Source organism: Hevea brasiliensis, chromosome 8, assembly GCF_030052815.1.
Source record: "Hevea brasiliensis isolate MT/VB/25A 57/8 chromosome 8, ASM3005281v1, whole genome shotgun sequence".
Taxonomy (NCBI): domain Eukaryota; kingdom Viridiplantae; phylum Streptophyta; class Magnoliopsida; order Malpighiales; family Euphorbiaceae; genus Hevea; species Hevea brasiliensis.
In genome coordinates this window covers 100,877,107-100,899,389 of record NC_079500.1, presented here as the reverse complement: position 1 = coordinate 100,899,389, position 22,283 = coordinate 100,877,107, and the positions used below count along the sequence as shown (strand labels likewise).

The window sequence follows — 22,283 nt, the reverse complement described above, 5'->3', positions numbered from 1 at the left end:
TTACTTAATATATTATATTCTATAAGGCTATTTTAAAATTAGAATATTTTATTTTATATCATTGATTTTTATTTTTTTTTTATTTTAGTCCACTAATCATTGAATATACTAAGACTTATTAAAAATGAAAAATATAAATTATTGTATATTGAGTTGCATGGCGGGAAATTGTTTATTGTTATATAAATTACCCTCGAGCGCATGTTAGCAAGACCCACACGAGCTCTTTTTCCACTTTACTTTCTCTTAGCTTTCGCTTCGCATCGATATTGAAGCATTAAAAGAGATGAAGAGTTGCAGAGCTTGAAAAGATCTTTCAATGGCGAATCCTCCAAGAATCCGCAAAAGGGTTCATGCAGTTCGTCGTGCTCCTGATGGAAGTGCCTTTGAGAAGTGGTAATCTATACATACATTTTCGCGCGCATTCATTTCTCTTTCTCTAGCGGGTTGTATATTTTGATCTTGTTCTGGGTTTTTTAAATACATGTTGTAGCGACAACTGTGGTGCTTCGGTGCCAATTGCTTTGGCTGATATGCACGAATGCGAAGCTCAACCCAAAACGGCTGTGAAGAGATTCAAAGGTCTCAATGGGAAGCAAAACATTGTGGAACGATGCTATAGTGACCAACCCAGATCGCCTTTTCGAATCTTTATGTACGTTCTCAACTCTCAACCTTCTTTTGGATTCTGTAATGTAAAACTTACTGCAATCATTCATATATATTTTGATTTTGCTCTTAAAATGGCATGGTTTTTATTATTGTCTCTTTTGAATTAGCATAAAAAGTTAAATTTTATATGAATGGCAAGTGATGCAAAATAAAGAAACAGCTTGAAATTTAATGTGTCAGCAACCAAACACTATCAAATAATTTTGAGGCTCATGATAAATTTGAACCAGCTGAGATGTTTTCCTTCTTTTCTTGAGAATGGTAGAATTGATTTGGTGGGGATTTTACAGGGAAGATTTTATGAACACTTGCAAGAAGAGGAAATTGATTGACATTGATCGAAAAGGGTTTGAGATTTGGAGAAACATGTCCAAGGAGGTAATGATCATAAAGGGTTTCAATAAGTTCCCACTCACTTTGTATATATATATGTCAATATTAATTTTTATTAATGAATTCTTTTTTGTTTCTAGGAAAGGCAGCCATATGTCAACAACGCTACAAAGGTGAACTTAGCTTATCTTAAAAGTTTGATTCAAGAGGTTCACGATTCATCAGAGGTAATTAGGCTCATAGGCTATGTCAGTCCTTCCTTTTGTGAATTCTTTAAATTGCATATTATTGTCGCCCTATATATTCTGGTGGGTATTAGCTTTTTCCCTTTTTCCACATTTGGGGTTTTGAAGATTGAAATTAAGTGTAAAATTGTTTGTAGGTGGATGAAGAGGCAGATTCAGCAATGGTGGGGAAGTTTGATCCGGTGTGGCTAATTCTGAGGCTCACAATGACTTCGATAAATTAAATTTTACATACCATTTGGACTATTACCTTTATTTATTTATTTTTCTATAAAAGATATACTGATTATACATGTTTTGGCCATTTGATAGTTCTATGAAGACTATGGATACAATGACAACTCTGATAGCTTTGATAGCATGGGAGGATTTGAAAGTTTAAACACCTGGGAATGGTACCTCTCTCTCCATCTCCTATGTTTCTGTTTTAGCACAATTTGCTGCTTGTTTGTTGCTTCAGTAGTATTGTGAATTCTGTCTATTGACACAGGGAAATGGTGAAACCCTGGATTGCTGAGAGTTCTCGATAATATCAAAGACTGGCCTAAAGATTCCCTTGCATTGGACTTAAAAAACCTAAATAGGCAATGGTGTGGATAATTTTTGCCATGATCCACTTTCTCAAAAGGCAAGTCGTTTGGCTATTGTAAGGTAACAATAGGAGTTGAGGTTTCCAACCAAAATCGTTGGCTATTCTTCCTTTGTAGAGTTCAAAAGGTTTCACATTTTGGGTTGTGCTCTAGAATTTTTATTGGGGATAGAAAGTGTGAACTTGATACTTGAAAGGAAGCATTTTGCCTATAATTTTGGTTTCCGATTGCATCTGACAGCCATGCTGTCAACCTCCTCCCTCTAAAAAAATAAAAATAAAAAGGAAAAAAAATTGAATAATGATTCTTGAGCATTACATGTAAAAAGTATATTTTTTTAATTTATTTAGTTTTAATTAGAACTCACGGTTATCGTTTATTTTTACTCAAATAATTGTTATTACATCCATTTATTTCTTTTATTTTTATATCAATAATTAAAATATTATTAAAAATTTATAAATATCAAAACTTAAATTTAAATAAAAATTAAACCAAATGAAAAGAAACCCATATTTTCCTTCAATATTTTTTGGCAACCAAACACAAAAAAAAAAAAAAAACGAAGGCTAGCACTCAACTTCCACTCATCGCCATGCCTCCAACTTTCAGTGTAGGCAAACCCATCGAGGCCCAGACCCAAGATGAAGACGAAGAGCTACCAGAGCTGCTCCCCCGAAGCAAGGGCAAGTGATAAGCCAATAGCACATACGTCTTCCCGGTAGAAATTTATTCCTCCCTAGAAGAAGCATGATGACGAAGTAAAGAGAAAAGAGGATTTTGACAAATTTTAAAATAATATATTAAATTTAATTTAAAATATTTTTTTAAGTAATATATTTAAAATATTTTTTTCAATAAAACAATAAAACTTCGTACGGAAACGCACGTGACTGGCTGGAAATGCCGGTAAGGGGACGGAGACGGAAGATACTCCACGTGACATCCATCTCAAAATATTGAAAGCCACAAAGCCATATTCTTTTTTTAAATAATAGAAAAAGAAAATTCGGCTGGGGCGAGCTTCTGTCTTCTTTATCCGAGTCTTTCTCCTAAATTTAATACGCAACAACCCAAGAGATGGAGTGCTGTTGCAGCAATTTTACAACCTCTTCTTCTCTGCTACTCTCGCATTCTACACCCTCTTCTTGTCTCACTCTCTCTCTCTTCCCTTCCAAGCTCAGATTATCGGTCTGCCTTCTACCGGCTCTTTTTGTAAAATATGTTTTTTCCTTCTGATTTATAATTTTTTTTTGGTTGTGTTTCGTGATATTCAACAGAAATTAAAGGTTCGGAATCTTTTATTGATCAGAAACTCTTATGGGTTCGACGAAAATGGCTCTGTTAATGGGTTTCCCATCACACCCAACAAGCTTTTTGTGCAAGAGGTAACTTTTTTTTTTCCTAAATATATTTTTTATTGGGTAGGTTTTTAAAGGCCTGGTTTATTTATTCCTCGGTGTTTCTGTCTATGTATGTTTTGATTTTGATATTTTGCTTTTTGCTTATTGGGCAATTGGAGCTGAATATGGACAAGGTTTTGAGACATTTAGACAAGATGGGCCTTTGAAGGTTGATGTGTTGAGCAAATTTAGCTGATAATACATGCTCTATGACTCTCTTATCTTATGAATTGAATTTGGTGTTTCATATGGTTTCTGGTGCTGAGGAAGCATAGGAAATATATGACTTACGATAACTTTTTTTTTTTTTTAAATTTTTTCAAATAGGATTTTTTGAATGATAGGCTGCAAGAAGGTTTTCTTCAACGGATACGCAATGCCATGAAACCAGATGAAGCATATGGTCTTATTTTCTGATGGGACAATGTTGTGGTAAACTCCCAAAATTCTGCTTTTGTGTTCCAAATTTCAAAAGAGTCCATAAGTTGCTAAACAAAAGTTACCTTTGGCTAGATTTGTGTCTTGATTCTGAGGGACCAAATACACTTGAATCGTTGGTGTTGCAAATTCTTAATGGAATGCACAGTGAATAATTAAATTTCATTACCTTGCTCCCTTTAAGTCCAGTTACATGGCTTATTTGAAAATGCTTTGGCTTCTGTGTGTCTTGATTTTTGCCTTTGGGTGACGCCCAAGCGAAATGCCTTAAGATGTGTCCTTTGATGATCAACCATTAAAGTATGATAAATGCATATGCATTCCATGCACTTTGCATGAAAGGTGGGATCTAAAACTGAAAGATTCCAATGTTTTTGTTAACTCTCTTTTAAACATTTCTAATGGTAGTAGGATATTTCTTCTTGCTGTTTTTGTTGGCATTATTTTATTTGCTTATTTGTTATAATCAATTGATATGAAGTTTTAATGTAGTAAATTTATAAGAACATCTCTAATTGTCAATGGGCATTTGGAGACTATCATAAGTGGAGAAAAAACGTAACTTATCTCTAACTTTAAAAGAAGACAGTTTAATGTTATTTTCCTCCTTTAACTTTTACCTCTTTTTTCCAAACAAGGGAAAGTTTTCTCCTTACTTTTCACCTTTAAAATCTTTTAAAATAGGAATGACACTGGTAACATGGTATTAAAAAAAGGGAGAAAATTCCCAATTATCTGCATGCTACAGGGCTCATTCTACCGCAATTCCTCTGTAATTTTATGTATGATGTGTTTCTGGCAGATACCCGAGCTATGAAACTGAATGTGTGGAAGCAGCTAGCATCTGAAGAGGGTATGTAAAAATGCTTTACCCTTAACTTGCTGGCAGTCAAAATTCTTCGAGTCCATGTGAACTTGTATTTTTACCTTTAATTTAAAGTATAGGTAGAGTCAATGACAGAATCAGGGGAACTTTCTCTGATGTTTTTAACTTTTTGGAAGACAGCTGCTGATTTTGCAAAGATGTTTTGTCATGATTTTTATCATAAGTTCATTTTAAATGCTGGAAACAGCAGCAAGTATTTATGCAAGATTGCCTTTTGTTTTCTCCATCATTGGAGGAGATGAAAGGGTTGGTATGGAACATCTTGTTGTCTCTAGGTGTCAAGTTGGTTTTATGCAGGTGCTGATTATGTATTGCATAAGGTGTCTAGTTGGTTTTATATGGAGGCAAAGATTTGTTTTTGGTTCTTTTAATTGTCAAGAGGCATTTGGAGGTTTTTCTTTTTCTTTTTTTTTTTTTTTTTTGTGACTCTGTACAATTCTTTGGATTATTGTTGTATAGGAAAGGAAATTCCTGATGATGAATATGCACAAAGGTTGATGCTATATGCAGGTGCTGATCATGTATGGCATAAGGTTTGAGAATTTTGGTCATTTTTAGTATCTTTTTCCCCTTCAAAATCACATAATTGGGTGTTGGCTAAAAAAATGCATTTCTTTGTTTGACGAGATAATTCTTCTTGTTTTGTTTAGATGGAATGAATTCTTTCACTGATTGTGTATAAAAAAGAATAAAATTTAATGATTTTTAGTGGCATGGGCTTGCAGAAACTTATACCGTATTTGATATAAAGGGTTTCTTTTCTATTAGTTTTTAGCACCAAGGCAATTCTGGTTAAGAAAGAAAAGGGGTGCGGGGAATGTAAAAGTACAAAAAAGTTCTGCGAATTTTGGATGTGACACTTTTGGTGTATAATTGCATTGCTCAAAATTTGAAACTTTTGAAGGACAATCACTCCAAGTTTGGGAGGTGTTCTTGATCGACCAGCAGTTGGACTTTGGCTTCATTTGTTTGGTGGTGATGTGGAGTCAATTTCCACTGTAGTTACTTTCTGAGACTCTGCAAGCTTACCTGAGCTTTCACATTATTATTTCAGGCATTGCACTGGGAGACAGCAGAAAGTGAAGTGGATAGATTGAAATTGAGGCTATCACAGCTGTATTATTATCATTTACTCAGAGTAAGGTCCTTTCTATTGACTTTATGGCTGATATGTTTGTCTCTTGAATTTAAAATTACATTGTTGTCAATATTCTTCACTCAGCTCAGAGAATCCATTGAGGGGCTGAAAGAATGGCTGGATGCTGTATTGAGAGCTGGCATTCCATGTGCTGTTGTTTCAAGTCTAGATCGGATAAACATGGTTTGGGCCCTGGAGAGGATGGGGCTGAAGAAGTATTTTCAGGTTTATGACTTTCTGTGTGTATGCCAATATATTTTGTGAAGGGAGAACTAATGGTCGTGACTCTTACAAACATGAACAGATATGTGAAAGTATGGGTGTGTGTTCCAATTTCACCTAGTTAGTTTCTCATCTTGATTTGCTGATAATGTTCCATGGCTGATCTAACCGGTTTTACAGCCATCACCCAGCTTCACAACAACAACCCACCACCCCACCCCTGCCGACCGCCCCTCCCCCCCCCCCAAAACACCCCCCCAAAAAAAAAAAAAAAGAGGTGCTGTGATTTTTTATTTACCATTTTTCCAATTGCCAGTGGCTACATATGCTAACATTGGTACTTTCATGTAGTGGTGGCAATCATATGAGGTTGGGCAAATTTGAGTTTGTTCATTTTGGTTTAGGTTGCTTGGATTTTGCATGAGTTTGGGTCATTAACAAGTCAAGTTTTGGGAATTCTTTCTAGGTCATTTGGTTAGGATCATTTTTGTAATTACATTTTAAAAGTTGAAACTATTTGTGTTTTTTTTTTTCTGCAAATTTTTAAAAATTAATTTTGGATTTTTTAATTGAAAAATAAATTATTGTGTGCCACTGTGGTTATTTGGGCACAAACCGAAAATCTTTTAGCTAGTGAAAATTTATTTTGGGTTCAAGTTGGATTGCCACCTCCACTTTCACTTATCAAAATATATTTTCATTTGTGACAATTTAATTTTATGTTTTGGCTTATGAAATATGTACGGTAGTTATAGTACAGATACATTAAGAAATATGACAGTATTTTGTAATTTAATGTGATGGTTTTAAAAATGATTGGATAATATTAGATAGTAATTCTTTGAAGTTGCCAGACTTCGCAATAGTGGTTTGAATTTCAGGATTCAACTATTCATCCAAATTACTGTGGCCTGCAGCTAATTTCATCTCTGTATTTAAGGAAAGGGAAAGAAGAATGAAGCAATCACATTTGGGATGTACACGTACATGCATCATGAAGAATAAGTTAAATAAATTTCATGCCCTAATTGATTCTGTTCACTTTGTTTTGATGTCCTTGCTTAAATTTCTTGCAGCTGGATAGAAAACCATCCAAATGTGTGGTGTTTGAGGATGATCCCAGAGGCAAAACTGCTGCTCACAACTGTACTATGATGGCTGTTGCATTAATTGGTGCTCATCCTGCGTGTGTACTACCAATTTACCTGAGATATTTTAGTTCTGGCATCTGATTCCTTTTCTTGTATGGGCTAAAATGTGCGTAATTGGAGTGTCTTTTTTTTTGGTGGGTTTTTTGAGTAGGATATGGCTTGAAGTATCATTGCTTTCCATGAAAGCTCTTGCACTCTGTCTTGCATTTGAACCAAGAATTTAACCACAAACATTGCTGTCTGTTCACGGACAACAAATTTCTCTTCCCTTGAGTAATGTTTCTAGGAATTTCAAAGTATTTTTTTTCCCTTAATATTCCTGATTCATGTTGAGAATCTGTACAGCCAGTGTCCTCACCCCTCATGTGTCTCAGTTAATTGAATTCATATATTTGGCCTAAGTGTAGTTAATATCATTGCATCATCTATTACAGATTTGGCTAATGTAGTAAAATGCAGGTATGAGCTGGTACAGGCTGATCTTGCAGTTGCTAGCTTCAATGAACTTTCAGTGATCAATCTTCGGAGATTATTTGCTAAGAAGGGTTCTGGATTTAAGGACAGACAAAAGCAGATTATAGAGGAATCTCCCTCAAAAAGAAAGCTAACCATTGACACCATTTTCTGATTAGTTTTCACCTTGCCTCTCTGGTCCTTATTTTCCCCCTGTACACCCCACCCCATCCCCGCACCCCCTTCCCTTCTTTTTCCCTTTCACCTTTTAGGTTTTTTTTTATTTATTTTTTATTTATTTTTTTATTTTTATATACAATGTTTGTAGTTCTTATATCATGTGATTATCTGATTGATATCAGAGGTTATGTACATTATTTTGATCATTTTAGAAATTAGAATTAGTAAGGAGTTCCCCTCTTTCTTCCTCTTACTTTGCCTGAGACAGTGACAATATTGAGCATAATCGAGTGGAGATTGTTGGAAGTTAAACACTATCTAGTAGTTGCACGTTAATGGATTCTATGGATAACGTTGACAATTGGAGTTTTCCTCTGATGACCTTATCTGTGAAGGCCTTTTAATATTGGTTGTGTAATAATACATACAGATTGAAAAAACCTAGCTCAATTATATATTAAGGATAATGATTAAATTGTAAATTTTTACAAGTAAATGCTTATTAAGTGTCAAATTCTGTAAATAAATTTTTGTGTGTTTTGTTTTTTTAATTATTAAATTTCTTATTATTTTGTGGATATAATTAATGTAAATTCAATTTTTATATGACTAGGCGAATCATTCTTTCAAGGTCTTAATAAAAAATTGCACTTTAAGAATCCAACTCCCAACAATCTTTTCAAACAAGGCCAAAGGCTGACATGGCAAAAGAAAACAGGCAATTAGATGCCCTTATCCATCTCTCTGTCTGTCAAAGGACCCCTTTTACAGCCTGGGCAGAGAAGAGAGAAAAGCTTCCGCAGCAGCTTAAATCCAAAGTTTGAAGCTTTCATTCTAAGTCAAAACTGGGTTCACCCCAATATCAGCATCAATGTCTTGCATTTGTAGCATTAACTCAATCTCTTCTTTCTCTGCTCTCTCCTCTTCTCCAAGAAAATCAATACCTAAGCCTCCAATTGTCCACTGCTCCCTTCCAGGTAATTTTTTCTTTTTTTTTTTGTTTCTTTAATTCATATTGTTTCTTATTTGCTTCCTCTTGAAATCTCAATTCTTTGTTATTCGAAAGGCTGAGTTGATTTTATTTTCTGTATAGTATTCGTATACTCCAAATTATTGTCTTTTTCCATCGTTCTCTTGGCAACCAAACAATTCCTTTTGGAATTAGGTTTGTTATGGCTTAAATCGAGCTTATTTTGAACCCTGTTTAACCCGCAATAAAATCCATTTTATTCAGCTTTGACTTTAATTGATAGGGGAATTAGTGTAATCTTGCAATCTAAAAGTGTATAGCCAATGATAATAACACCCGATCAAGTAATCGTTGGTCGTGGTTTTCGATTCATATGATGGCCTTTCTATGCTTTTCTTCCTATGTCAAATTCTGGGTTTGCTAAGAATTGCTGGGTTTCTTTAAAATTTTCTAATCCAGGGACGGTGGCGGAACCAAAGACTGCTTCCGTGGCTGAACCCTTGTTGCTTAATGCTGTTAGAGGAGAAAATGTTGAAAGACCCCCAGTTTGGCTTATGAGGCAAGCAGGGAGGTACATGAAGGCAGGTCTATGCAGCTTTAATTTTCACATGCATTTCTACTGTTGTAGTTTTCCATGTTTGAGGGTTATACTTTTTGTTGCTTTCTTCTTTCTAGTTTGATGATTGATTGTGTATAATTGTGACTTTAGAGATTCTACATTTGTATTTATTGCTGTCTTCTATTTATCATGCATAATTCTGCCGTCATTTTGATATATAGTGTTTACTTATCAACTTAGGCCATTATCCATTACTTATACCAGCGATTATACTAGTGTTTAGAGTTTGAGTGAGTGGTTAATGAAATATTAGCCCCCCTAACTTTTGAATGTTGAGGGAGTGTTTTGATTAGGGTTACAAATATAATACCACTACTTTTATATTTACCCGCTAATCCAATAATTTTATCAAACTCTTCCATTTTAAATTACTATATAAGCAGCTAACAGCCAATAAAACAGTCGACAGTTACTAGAACAACTAATAGATACTAAAACTGCTAATATTACCAAACAGGGCCTTAGTATTTCAATATGAGGACCAAGTGGCCGTCTAGGAATAGAATTGCTTTTGAAATTGAAACTAGGCATACAGCTGCACTTATTGTATGACTTAGCTTATGGCATCACGTTTCCCTTAACATACCATAAGGCGAAATTGTTCTGCTTTAACATATCATCTTAGCCAGAGAGTTTTTATCATCTCTCCTTATTGTCTTATACTCTTTCATCCATCAGTAAAGAGGGTAGCTTTATGTATCTTCCATTTTAGCTAAAGCCTATACATTTTATTTAGCTTGGATCTCATTTATTTATTAATTTATTACAGAGTTACCAAACCATTTGCGAGAAGTATCCTTCGTTTCGTGAAAGATCAGAAAATGTTGATCTTGTGGTAGAAATTTCTCTACAGCCTTGGAATGTTTTTAAGCCAGATGGGGTAAGCCAAATTTTAGATGGATAAATTTTGACAACTGTCCCTGATTTTAAAAATATAACATAAAACCCCATCAACTTTCAAATTTTGCACAATAAAATCCCTCTGACCTCCAATTACTAGTTTTTCAGTTAGACGCTGACCTGGACAGTTCTAGTATGGAGTTTAGTCAGCATTTCTCTTTTCTCTCTCAAGCCATGTGTAAATTGAGTCATTTTTCTCTCTATAGACAGAATAATTTTTCATGTGTAAAGAGAATAATTTTACACTTTGCATAAGAGAGGAGAGAGAAATGTTGACTAAGTGCCATGCGGGAGCTATTCACATCAGTTTCTAACTGAAAAATCAGTAATTGAAAGTCAGAGGAATTTTACTGTGCAAAATTTGAAAGTTTAGGGGGTTTTATGTTACATTTTAAAGTTAAAGGACTGTAGTGTTACAACTATATAAGTTCAAGGACAATTGTTAAAATTTATCCAATTTTAGATATCAGTTATCTAGAATTTTATTTCTTACTTTTGTTGTCTGCAAGCTTGCCTAGTAACTTTAGATTTTTCAATTTTGATTACTATAAAATAACCATCTCTTGCCTAACACTGCAAACAAAATTGACAGCATAAATTTGAAGTTTCATTACTTTATGAGAAACATTTCCTGCTGTCTATTCTCAGTTTTCCTTATTGTTCAATGGGACAGGTCATTTTATTCTCAGACATTCTTACTCCACTTTCTGGGATGAATATACCTTTTGACATTGTGAAAGGTAAAGGCCCTGTTATATTCAATCCTTTACACACGGCTGCAGATGTTGATCAAGTAAGAGAATTTGTTCCTGAAGAGTCAGTTCCATATGTTGGGAAATCGTTGACAATCCTTCGAAAAGAGGTCCAGCTTAGTGTGTTTCTCTTTCAATTTTCTACGTTGAAAGTAATTGTGCTCATTTTTTTCACTTGTCTTCTTTATATGTTAAGCCTTCCTATGCTCCAGTTAGTCACAAGCTGCATTGTAAATTATTGTTTATTTATTGTGATGGATGCATTTGAATTTCCAAGGAAGGAGCAAGTAGTAGATTATACTTTTAAAGCTTTTTCCCCCATCTTTGTGATCCATGCATTCATACTTGCAGTATAATCAAACTAACACCTGTGGTACTTAAGAGAAACTTGGAATCATAGGACTGAATGAAAACCACCTTGCATGTGGCCAATCTGAACATTTCTTCTGTTTCGAGTGAGATTGCTTGAACATATTCATATAGTTCTCACCACGAAAATTTGGTTTCTGTGCATGATCTAGTTTTAATTTCTAAATAATCAAATGCATTTTTTTTTTACTCATTATCCAAAAGACTTTGCCATATTTTACTCTATTTTGCATGAACAAAGGGGGAGTTCTTTCTTTAGTATCTAATGAAACTGGTGATTGATCCATGGATTTTATATTGTTTTATCACAGCCAATAAAATACAGAGTAAGTTCACACATATCATCTTTTCTTCAGGTAGATAATAAGGCTGCAGTGCTTGGTTTCGTTGGGGCTCCTTTTACCCTGGCATCATATGTTGTTGAAGGTGGCTCATCAAAGCACTTTTCAAAAATAAAAAGATTAGCTTTCTCTGAGCCCAAGGTACTTTTATAGTAACATCTGTCTAGTTTTCTTGTAATAGAACATTCACCTGCTAATCTTTTCTTGCAGGCCATATAATGAAACCAAATTTTCATGACCCTCCTACAGGTACTTCATACATTGCTTCAAAAATTTGCTACTTCAATGGCAAAATACATTCAATATCAAGCTAAAAATGGGGCTCAAGCTGTTCAAATCTTTGACTCATGGGCCACAGAACTTAGCCCTGTTGATTTTGAGGAGTTCAGTCTTCCATACTTGAAGCAGATTGTGGACACTGTTAGAAAAACACATCCAAATCTCCCTCTAATCCTCTATGCAAGTGGATCTGGGGGCTTGCTTGAGAGGCTAGCTTTGACGGGTGTGGATGTAGTTAGCTTGGATTGGACAGTGGATATGGCTGAAGGTAGGAGGCGATTGGGACCCAATTTGGCAGTTCAGGGAAATGTGGATCCTGGTGTTCTTTTTGGCTCAAAGGAATTTATCACTAATCGGATAAATGATGTTGTGAGAAAAGCTGGTAAAGGAAAACACATATTGAATCTTGGTCATGGAATTATAGTAGGCACACCAGAGGAAAATGTTGCTCATTTTTTTGAGGTTGCCAAAGGAATCAGATACTAAATGTGGACAATAGTTAGTTGATTTTCTGATAAATGATGTTTATGTATTCTTGGTTTCTTTTCTCTTTCTTCAACTGAAATTGATACTGTTCCATGACATTTTAGTGGTGCAATTCCTCAGCATCCACTGGTTGAGTTTTTTTTTTTTTTTTCAATGATTTTAGTCATTTTATCAATCCAGTGGCACTAGTGCGAGCATTCAAAACTTTAATATCTTTGAAGGCATGAATTCTAGTACTTGCAGACCGCTTTGAAGACGTGTACAATAATTTAATATCTTTTCTTCTTTAATTAATTTGTACTTCCATTGAATAGGCACTTGTTTAACATATAAAAAGGATGATTATTCCATTAAAAACAAATTACTTTATAGATAGACATGAACATGTTTGAAAAAGATGATACATCTTATTCCTTGTTATAATATGAAATATTTGCCCTGGCTTGACTCCTGTGCAGGGCCCTTTCCATCCATGTACTGTCTAAATTAGACAGAAAGCAGCTAAATTAGCGGTTGGTTAATAAAAAAAAAAAAAAATCCAACATTGGACCATAGTTTAAGATAGTTCATGCAAAATCCTCCACAAGTGGGTCTAAAAGCCTCAGCTTTCCATCAACAGCCTTACCTGGACCATGAGCTCATACAACTACATGGGCAAATGCTTCACAGCCACCATATGTCTCTGTGGTCAATAATGATCTCCACTTGTGGTGTATATGAAGTTTTTAACTTTTCTTATTTTAATAGGCTGATCCTTCCTTCTTTTTTTTTTTTTAAATCCTCTAATTCCTTTTTTTAGATTTTTTTAAAAAAGTGCTAATAAAGGAAAATGGGTATTAAGATTTAAAATAATTGCTTTCTCATATTGTAGTATGGGGGAAAAAAATTTAACCATAGAATTATTAATTTAATTATTAAAAAAAAAGATTTTAAACTATTACTCTTATTTAAGTTATTCTCCATGTCAATGATAAACAAAAAACAATCAGAATTATTTACCTACAAAGTATTATTATTTTATATGAGAATTTTATTCAAAAAAAGGAAAAGAATATCAATAATGATAGAAATAATTGAATAGCATGATTGAATTATAATAATTGAATCATTCATGTAATAAACCAAATCCTTTCAAAATCAAGAAAGGGCAAATGGTTAAAGCAAAATTTTCAAGATTTATTTCATGATTTGGTTAATTTTCTATTTCTAGGTGGGATTTTTATCCATTAATCAAAATTATTAGTAAAAATAGGTTAAAATTTTATTAGCAGCAAAAGTGATAACCATCCAACTAATAGAATTTGAGATTGCTTCCCTATTATGTTTAAAGTTAATGATACTTTTTAATTTTATAAAGTTATTATCAGTCATTTAAAAATTAATATTTATTTTATTTAATAGAATTTATCTTTGCTATTTTAATTATTTTATGACAATATTTATGTGAAATGCATGTAATTAGAATGATCATGCACACATATTTGAATGAATATTTGAAACATAAATAATCATTTAATTAGTTGAATTAGAAGCCTTACCAATTCCATAGGTAAGGTTAGGTTGCATACTCCCATTAGAATATAAGTGAGATGGTCAAGATATTGGAGAAATCTAAAATTTTAATTTGTTTTTTATTAACAAAATTTTATAATATTATTAAAATTTATACATTTTCATTAATATTTATAGTTTACTAATATAAAAAATTAGAAAAAAAACCATATATTTTATCATAATATGATATTTCTTTGATTAAATAAAAATATAACTATAAAATTAAAATATAGTAAAAATTGATCTTAAAAAAAAAAAAGCAAATCCCAAGAAGTAAAATTCATAATTTTTATAACAAGCAAACAAATATATCTAAAAATTAGTACAGCTTAAGAAGAAAATTTTGATAATTTCTTAAAAACAAAACAAAGATTCAAACTTTGAATTAATTTAAATACCTTGGCTTTACAGTGCATTCAACCCACCAAACCATCACCAATGGCTTTTTATGTGGGTGTAGCTAACCAACTGCAATCCTTTATATTTCTTCTGCAAGTAAAAAGAAATGCATCTTGTACCTCTGATCTCGCTTTCATGTCTTCTCCTATAAATATTCATCCTTTTAATAGCTCAAGAAGAACAGCCCTTCAATATACAGAGGCTGACAGGCACATCTGATTGGTTTTCCTCTCATTATATCTCTCTATTGACAGAGGCCCTCCCTTCTTTTCAAAGGTAATGCATTTTTTTTAAGAGTTTATCTCTCATTTTGTTTCTCTCTTGATTCTTTTAAGGCTGTTGGTTTTTTTGCTAGTGTTTGTCTGTGCATTTGTCCAATTGTTTGATTTTCCGTCATGTTCTTGATATGGGGATCTGTAGTTTGTGATCTTAATTTAAAAAAAAAAAAAATGGGGATTCGATGTTTTTTCAAATGACAAGCCCATCGTGGATTAATCTGTTGCTGCATTTTGTGAAGCTGGGTGGTTTCAAATATCTGATCTTTTGAGTTTTTGTTCCATTTTTCTTCAATAAAAATTAATTGCTGATCTATGCAATGTCGTGTGAATCTAAAATCAAGGAGAAGATTTAACTCATGATTTCTTTATTCTAGTGTTTTGATTGCATTTAACATTAACAGTCTGCATTTTCGAGCGGTTGTAGCACTCATAAAATTTTGTGAATGAAAAATGTTCTAATTTTAATTTCAGTCATCATTATCGACAACATAGAAATAGGTTAGATTGATTAGCAAGCATAAATGAACTTTGATGTAGAATCCTGTTAGGATTAAGAGTTTGTGATTGAGAGTCCACCTGTACGAGAGTTCTCATGTGGACAGCACTCTAATTATGGCAGTTATCCCAGAATGCTTATAAAGTGAACCAAGTATCCTGTGGTTGCTCGGTTAGGGTTACATGTTACTCCTTACTCGCATTCCAGTACTATTATTTTGGTGGTTGTAACATCAATTATGTCCAGTAAATTAACTAAACTCTGTTATGTTTCATATCTTTATACTGTATTCAGCATTATGAGAAACCATCCATCTCAGAGACATGTCTTGCAATGTAGTAATGGTGAGATTATTGCCTAAATGGTATTGCCTACTATTGGTATGGGTTGGATTTGGGATGTTACTAGATTCTTTTATTATTATTATTATTATTATTATCTACAGAATGATTTCAGTATGAATACTTTTTTTTTTCTGTTAATTATTTGTTTACCAGATTCCTCTCTAGTATTTGCCTGGCTGCTTGGCATTTCTTCTCCTCATATAGCATTGAAAAACACCAGGGAATGCTGAAAAATGTGCTTGAACTCTGGTAATTCTTTCTACGGAGTCCGTAAAATTCAATTCCAATTTCAGCTGCCAGTATCCACCCTTGATGAGGTTGGAGATTCAGCATATGACAGATTTGCAGTTGAGTTCCTAATGGACAAGGGAATCACAACTAGAATTCCTGCTGTGCTAAATCACAATCTTGGTGAAGACGGCTAAGTTCTCGAGTTCTAAAGACCTTTTCCCTATAAATTATAGGCTTCTAGCTAGAGGACATATTTTACTAAAGTCTATAAGGATTTTACGTTTACAATGGAGCATAAAGGGAATGTATTGATGGAGAGGTATGACTTTGGGCGATTGTTAGGCCAAGGAAACTTTGCTAAGGTTTACTATGCGAGGAATCTTAAAACTGGCCAGAGTGTGGCTATTAAGGTCATTGAAAAGGAAAAGATATTGAAGGTGGGGCTGATTGATCAGATCAAGAGAGAGATATCTGTTATGAAACTGGTTAAACATCCAAATGTCTTACAGCTTTATGAGGTCATGGCCTCCAAAACCAAGATTTACTTTGTCATAGAATATGCTAAAGGTGGTGAGCTCTTCAAGAAGGTGGCAAAAGGAAAGCTCAAAGAAGATGTTGCAAGGAACTATTTTCTACAGTTAGTCAGTGCAGTTGATTTTTGTCACAGCAGAGGTGTCTATCACCGGGATTTGAAACCAGAAAACTTACTACTGGATGAAAATGGAATTTTGAAAGTATCAGATTTTGGATTGAGCGCACTTGTTGAGTCAAATAGTCAAGATTGTTTGCTCCACACAACTTGTGGAACTCCTGCATATGTAGCTCCTGAAGTTATTAGCAGAAAAGGCTATAATGGAGCTAAAGCTGACATTTGGTCTTCTGGTGTAATCTTATACGTTTTGCTGGCCGGTTTTCTCCCATTCCATGATGCAAATTTGATTTTTTTGTATAGGAAAATAACCAAGGCAGAATATAAATGCCCTGACTGGTTTTGCCCTGAAGTGCGCAAGCTGGTATCGAAAATGCTCGACCCTAATCCAAACACTAGAATTTCCATTGCCAAAATAATGGAAACTCCCTGGTTTAGAAAAGGGTTCAATCCAAAAGCTGTTAAAACTAAAACTGATGTTAAGAAATCGGATCCTTTGGTGGCCAATACAACTTTGGGTCCTTATGAGAATGCTTTCACTTTTGCTGAAGATAAGAAAGAGTTGGGCAGACCTGCCAGTTTGAATGCTTTTGATATCATCTCTCTTTCAAATGGGCTTGACTTGTCTGGTTTTTTTGCCAAAAGTGACCAGGAGAAAGAAACAAAATTCACATCGATGCACTCTGCCTCAACAATCATATCTAAACTAGAAGACACCGCTAAGCATCTGCATTTGGATGTAAAGAAAAAGGATGGAGGGCTGTTGAAATTGGAGGGGTCTGAACAAGGCAGAAAAGGGGCATTGTCCATTGATGCAGAAATATTTGAGTTTACTCCATCTTTTCATTTGGTAGAGGTGAAAAAATCTGCTGGTGATACATTAGAATACACGCAGATATTGGAACAAGGTTTAAGGCCAGCTCTCAAGGACATTGTCTGGGTATGGCAAGGGGAACAACAGCAACAAAAACAACAAGAACAACAACAGGCGCATTCTTCCTAGTTGGTTTGCTTTGTAAGCTGTTCTATTGTTTTCTATGAAATGTGTGAGTTCATTTCATTAATACATACAAAACTGCTCATCTTTTGTAAGAGACATCTGATTGTGTGCTGTAGCCAACCATATTCATCAGACTTCAATATTTTATTTGTTCTTTTTTATCAAATTAGTAGATTATGTAGTGCATGATCATGGTTTTGGCTCTTGTAAATGAGATTGAACATGGTATATCTAGAGTTAGCAAGCATACAGGAGTTAAGCTGGATCTTTAATATGAAGAAAAAATGTCCACATGTATTGCGTACAAAAATCAGAGAAAGCTTTAAAAAATCAGGGAAATAATTTTCTTTCTGAATTACTATTTCTTGGAAAGTTACGTCTCAAATTTGTTGAAATAATCCATTTTAATTTCAAAAGTTGATGTAGAAGGTAATGCTTAGGGCATCGTTAGGAGAAAAAAGAAAAAGAAAAGAAGGAAAATGGTTCTCTGTCAGAAGTCTAAGCATGCATTGTCCTAGCATTGGAATTTTTGGTTCTGAACCATATTCTACGGTAGTGAGCTTAGAGCCTTGACCTTATTGCTAAGTGGGAAATCTTTCCTACTCTTTGGTCATTATTTATTTATATCAAACAGCTGTTCATCACCACTCATCAGTGTTGAATTCAGCACAACAGAGACATGATGTCCACCATATTTTAGCTCAAGACACTACCCGATAAAACCTTGCCTGCCACATTTCACTCACCAAATTTGAAACTGTAGAAACCCAATATTTATCTATTTAATTATTTATTTATTTTAATTATCTAACAATAATTTAAAATATTTATCTAAAAAAATAATAATAATAAAATAAAATAAAAAATATTTCATTGGATGACCTGTTTAATTATTCTTTTATATATATTATTTTCGAAATTAAATATACTTCTATAATCTGAACAGCTCAATTCAATAATAACTTTTATCTCATTCTACACCTAATAGAACTCTTGAAATATATATACCCTAATCATTTCTTCTGCTAAACTTTGCTCTCAAAATCTGTTTATCACCTCCTTTTCCTACCAAATTATTTATTTTCATCATCTTTTACATATATATATATTTACAATTTATAATCTGATGTGCGCAGAAAATTTCTAAATTTTTATTTCTCAATTCATCACTTTTGATTTTGTTTTCAAGGTAAAAATTCTCCTTCTTTGTTCAATAATGGGTAAATCTAATTTTATTTTCTTTCCTTGATCTATTACAACTATTCTAGAAATTCTTTTTTTTTTCCTCTTTGATCATTGGTATTGAATTGGGTTGATCATAATTACTGTTGGACAATAATTGATTGTTATTATACACACACACACACACACACAAAAGAATTGGCTCTGCATCCTTTAATGCTCTGCGTCCCATTCGTCCCATTCATCACGTCCCCAGCGAAAATATATATATATATATATATATTAAAGTTATTTTGTTTTATGATTATTTGATATTTTTTTTATATTTTGGGTGTGTAGGAGATTCGAATATTTAATCTGTTAGTTGAAATTGTCTCTCTTCCATTGAATATAATTATTATTTTGAAGGTTCCAGGTGAGTGGTAATTATAGTACATGACACCATTTTAGCTCCTTTTAAAATTTCTCAGCATTAAATTTGTTATTAAATGAAATTTTAAATCAGTATTTTAATAATTATTTTACATGTGATTTTCTGGAGTTTTATTTTATTATTGAATTTTATTTCGATTTTGATTAAATAATTGATTTTGTCAATTATCTCTGCATTAGAGCCATTAGGATTCTGGGATTAGAGCCATTAGGATTCTGGGAACAGACCTTTGATGTCTTTATATTTATTGATATCTGAATATAAAATTTATCGATGTGTTACGTTGAATTTAATTGAGATTGATTTGATCTTATTAACTCTATGAAATTATTGAAATAAACTATTGTAATTACACTATCAGTTATTATTTGCTATTTGAAATTTTTCGTGGATTTTGATTGATTTGTACAATTTGATTTTCTGTTTTAAATTGGTAGCTGTGCCTAGTATTTGTATCTGCTATCTAGCCCCGCCGTGTAAACTATCACGGTATTAGGTTGTATTATTGAGTCATGCATCATTGCACTTTATGGTTTGCATTAGTATCATATGCATTGATATCTGTGAAGGAGGAGGAAGGTATCTAATATCTGGTAGCGCGCTTACCATATGGCCTTTGGTGATGTGGGGTATCATCACCCTGGTGCACTGTACCATAAAATTTTTATTGAATGAATTTCTTTTGTATATATGTTTTATGAAATTATTTTATTAATGATTTTGATAGCATGAGCATGATTTTATTGAATAGAAAATTTATTGTGAAATTAATCAAGCGTCTGCCTGTTCCTATTCCGTTGTATGCTATAATTATCATTCACTGAGCATTTAACTCAAACCACGTTTTCTCTATCTGTTATCTGTTTCAGATCAGTAGAATTCTGCAGTTGATCCAAATATTCAATCCATTTTCTGGAGAGGGACAATCTTTGATTTGTTCTCATGGTATGCTCGAATTCATGTTTCCTCGGGCCAATAATTAGTTTAGTTTATTGAACAGTTTAAGTTTTTATTTGAAATCTGTAGAGACTCCGCAGTTTACTTATGGGATATTTATGATGTTTATTTAGTATTTTGTTTATTTGGATTTTGTCTATTTTTTTGGGATTAGTAAGTGATAATATATTTATTCAAGATACTTTGATAAGGCTTGTATGATTTAAGAATACTTAAATTATACGCCGGTCACGGCTTAGAATTTTGGGTGGTGACAAAGTTGGTATTAGAGCCAGGTTGAGGTCTAGTAAACTTGCGGAGCATAGGATCCTTAACGTCTTTTCAGTTTATCATCGCTTTAGATATTCGCGTCCTTCATACTTTTTCAACTGTCTTAATTTGGCTCACATTTTCAAATTTAATACTTATTTATTAAAATGAATAGGTGCCTGAGTCTATTAAACGTAAGAGGAGAGCTAGGGCCAAGGGTCTTAATGGTGCAAACTTTGATCCAACAAGGGAGGTACCACCTTAAACTATTAATCAGACATCTGAACAGACGCCTATGGCTAAGACTAGGGCACAACCATTCCTTTGTTTCTCCATACTTTTCCATGATATTTAGTACACCACCTACTTTGTTAGAGTATCCTTTATCTGTATCAACACCTATGGGGAACGCAATAGACATTGATATGGTGTATAGGGGATGTATAGTTCACATTGGAGATAGGGAATTAGCTAAAGATCTTGTTTCTTTGGACATGTTTGAGTTTAATGTGATTTTAGGTATAGATTGGTTAGCTACTTATCACGTTTCATTGGATTATCATAATAAAGCTGTACTCTTTAAAATTCCTGGGGAGGCAGAATTTCAATTTCAGGGAGATCGCAGTATAGCCTCTAGTAATCTTATCTCAGTAGTGACTGCTAGATGATTATTGCAAAAGAGGTGTAAGGGGTATCTAGCTTATGTTAGAGACGTTCAGGTAGAAGGTGTAGGTTTGGAGAATGTTGCAGTGGTTAAGGAGTTTCCTGATGTGTTTCCAGAAGAATTATCAGGTTTACCCTCGGAGCGAGAGATAGAGTTTGGTATAGACTTAGTTCCTGGAACTGAGCCCATTTCTATGCCACCTTATCGTATGGTACCCGTAGAACTTAAGGAGTTGAAGGAGCAGCTACAGGACCTACTAGATAAGGGGTTTATTCGCCCTAGTGTTTCTCCATAGGGTGCTCCTGTGTTATTTGTACGGAAGAAGAATGGGTCTTTGATAATGTGCATTGATGATAGGCAATTGAATAAGGTGACTGTGCGTTATAAGTATCCTCTTCCACGCTTAGATGACCTGTTTAACTAACTTCAAGGTGCAAAGTATTTTTCGAAGATTGATCTTTGATCTGGGTATCATCAATTGAGGGTCAAGAAAGAAGAAATACTCAAGATGACCTTTAGGACTAGGTATGGACACTATGAATTTCTTGTAATGTCTTTTGGTCTTACCAATGCTCCATCCGCTTTTATAGATCTCATGAATAGAGTTTTCAAGCCTTTCTTAGATGAATTTGTTATAGTATTCATCAATGACATTCTAGTGTACTCAAAGAGTAAAGAGGAGCATGAGCAGCATTTGAGAATTGTCTTTCAGACCTTACGGGAACACAAGCTATATGCCAAGTTCTCAAAATGTGAGTTCTGGTTAGATAGTGTGGCTTTCCTAGGCCATACAGTATCTAAGGATGGGGTGCGTGTTGATAAGAAGAAAGTTGAGGCAGTGCTTCATTGGCCTAGACTCATAACTGTGTCAGGGATTCGTAGTTTCTTGGGTTTAGCAAGGTATTATAGATGGTTTGTTCAAGACTTCTCTCGTATTGCAACACCTTTAACTAAGTTGACACAGAAGAATGTAAAATTTCAGTGGACTGCGGTTTGTAAAAGAAGTTTTCAGGAGCTTAAGACTCGTTTAACTACTGCACCAGTGTTAGCCCTTCTGTCTGGATCAGGGGGTTATGCAGTATATTGTGATGCTTCTAGGATTGGTTTGTGATGTGTTTTGATGCAGCATGGATGGGTTATTGCATATGCTTCTCGTCAGTTGAAAAAGCATGAGCAAAATTATCCAACTTATGATTTGGAAATGGCTGCAGTAATTTTTGTTTTGAAAATCTGGAAGCACTATCTGCATGGTGAGACTTGTGAAATCTTCACAGACCACAAAAGTCTCAAATACATCTTTGACCAACGTGAACTTAATCTTAGGCAAAGGAGATGGGTAGAATGGCTGAAAGATTATGATTGCACCATACAATATCACCCTGAAAAAGCTAATGTGGTGGCTGATGCTCTAAGCATGAAG

The 22,283-nt window shown here is 33.9% G+C and overlaps 4 protein-coding genes across 7 annotated transcripts; all 4 read left to right on the top strand.

The window, feature by feature from the left end:
• The first annotated feature begins 219 nt into the window (after positions 1–219).
• Positions 220–2,054, top strand: LOC110668092 (uncharacterized). The gene is made up of 7 exons (XM_021829183.2): positions 220–396; positions 494–655; positions 963–1,050; positions 1,146–1,232; positions 1,388–1,432; positions 1,563–1,645; positions 1,741–2,054. The coding sequence occupies exons 1-7, from the start codon at positions 320–322 to the stop codon at positions 1,778–1,780; spliced, it is 582 nt and encodes a 193-aa protein (XP_021684875.2). The 5' UTR covers positions 220–319; the 3' UTR covers positions 1,781–2,054.
• Positions 2,055–3,336: 1,282 nt separating this feature from the next.
• LOC110668076 (uncharacterized) lies at positions 3,337–6,162 on the top strand. 3 transcript variants are annotated; one of them, XM_058151894.1, is made up of 6 exons: positions 3,337–3,421; positions 3,571–3,675; positions 4,430–4,534; positions 5,027–5,100; positions 5,622–5,705; positions 5,795–6,162. In XM_058151894.1, exons 2-6 carry the CDS (start codon positions 3,660–3,662, stop codon positions 5,804–5,806), a joined length of 291 nt encoding a protein of 96 aa, XP_058007877.1. In that variant the 5' UTR covers positions 3,337–3,421; positions 3,571–3,659; the 3' UTR covers positions 5,807–6,162. The 3 variants fall into 3 exon arrangements, with proteins under 3 accessions (XP_058007877.1, XP_058007876.1, XP_058007875.1); XM_058151893.1 differs by having other exon boundaries at positions 5,027–5,088; positions 5,790–6,160; XM_058151892.1 differs by having other exon boundaries at positions 5,790–6,157.
• Positions 6,163–8,392: 2,230 nt separating this feature from the next.
• On the top strand, positions 8,393–12,606 carry LOC110668078 (uroporphyrinogen decarboxylase). 2 transcript variants are annotated; one of them, XM_021829137.2, is made up of 6 exons: positions 8,393–8,688; positions 9,141–9,262; positions 10,070–10,180; positions 10,874–11,104; positions 11,678–11,803; positions 11,912–12,606. In XM_021829137.2, exons 1-6 carry the CDS (start codon positions 8,583–8,585, stop codon positions 12,425–12,427), a joined length of 1,212 nt encoding a protein of 403 aa, XP_021684829.2. In that variant the 5' UTR covers positions 8,393–8,582; the 3' UTR covers positions 12,428–12,606. The 2 variants fall into 2 exon arrangements, with proteins under 2 accessions (XP_021684829.2, XP_021684830.2); XM_021829138.2 differs by having other exon boundaries at positions 8,399–8,688; positions 10,874–11,062.
• A 1,795-nt stretch (positions 12,607–14,401) lies between these two features.
• On the top strand, positions 14,402–17,544 carry LOC110668077 (CBL-interacting protein kinase 2). Its single transcript, XM_058151891.1, has 2 exons — positions 14,402–14,656; positions 15,652–17,544. The coding sequence occupies exon 2, from the start codon at positions 16,017–16,019 to the stop codon at positions 17,379–17,381; it is 1,365 nt and encodes a 454-aa protein (XP_058007874.1). The 5' UTR covers positions 14,402–14,656; positions 15,652–16,016; the 3' UTR covers positions 17,382–17,544.
• The last annotated feature ends 4,739 nt before the right edge of the window (positions 17,545–22,283 follow it).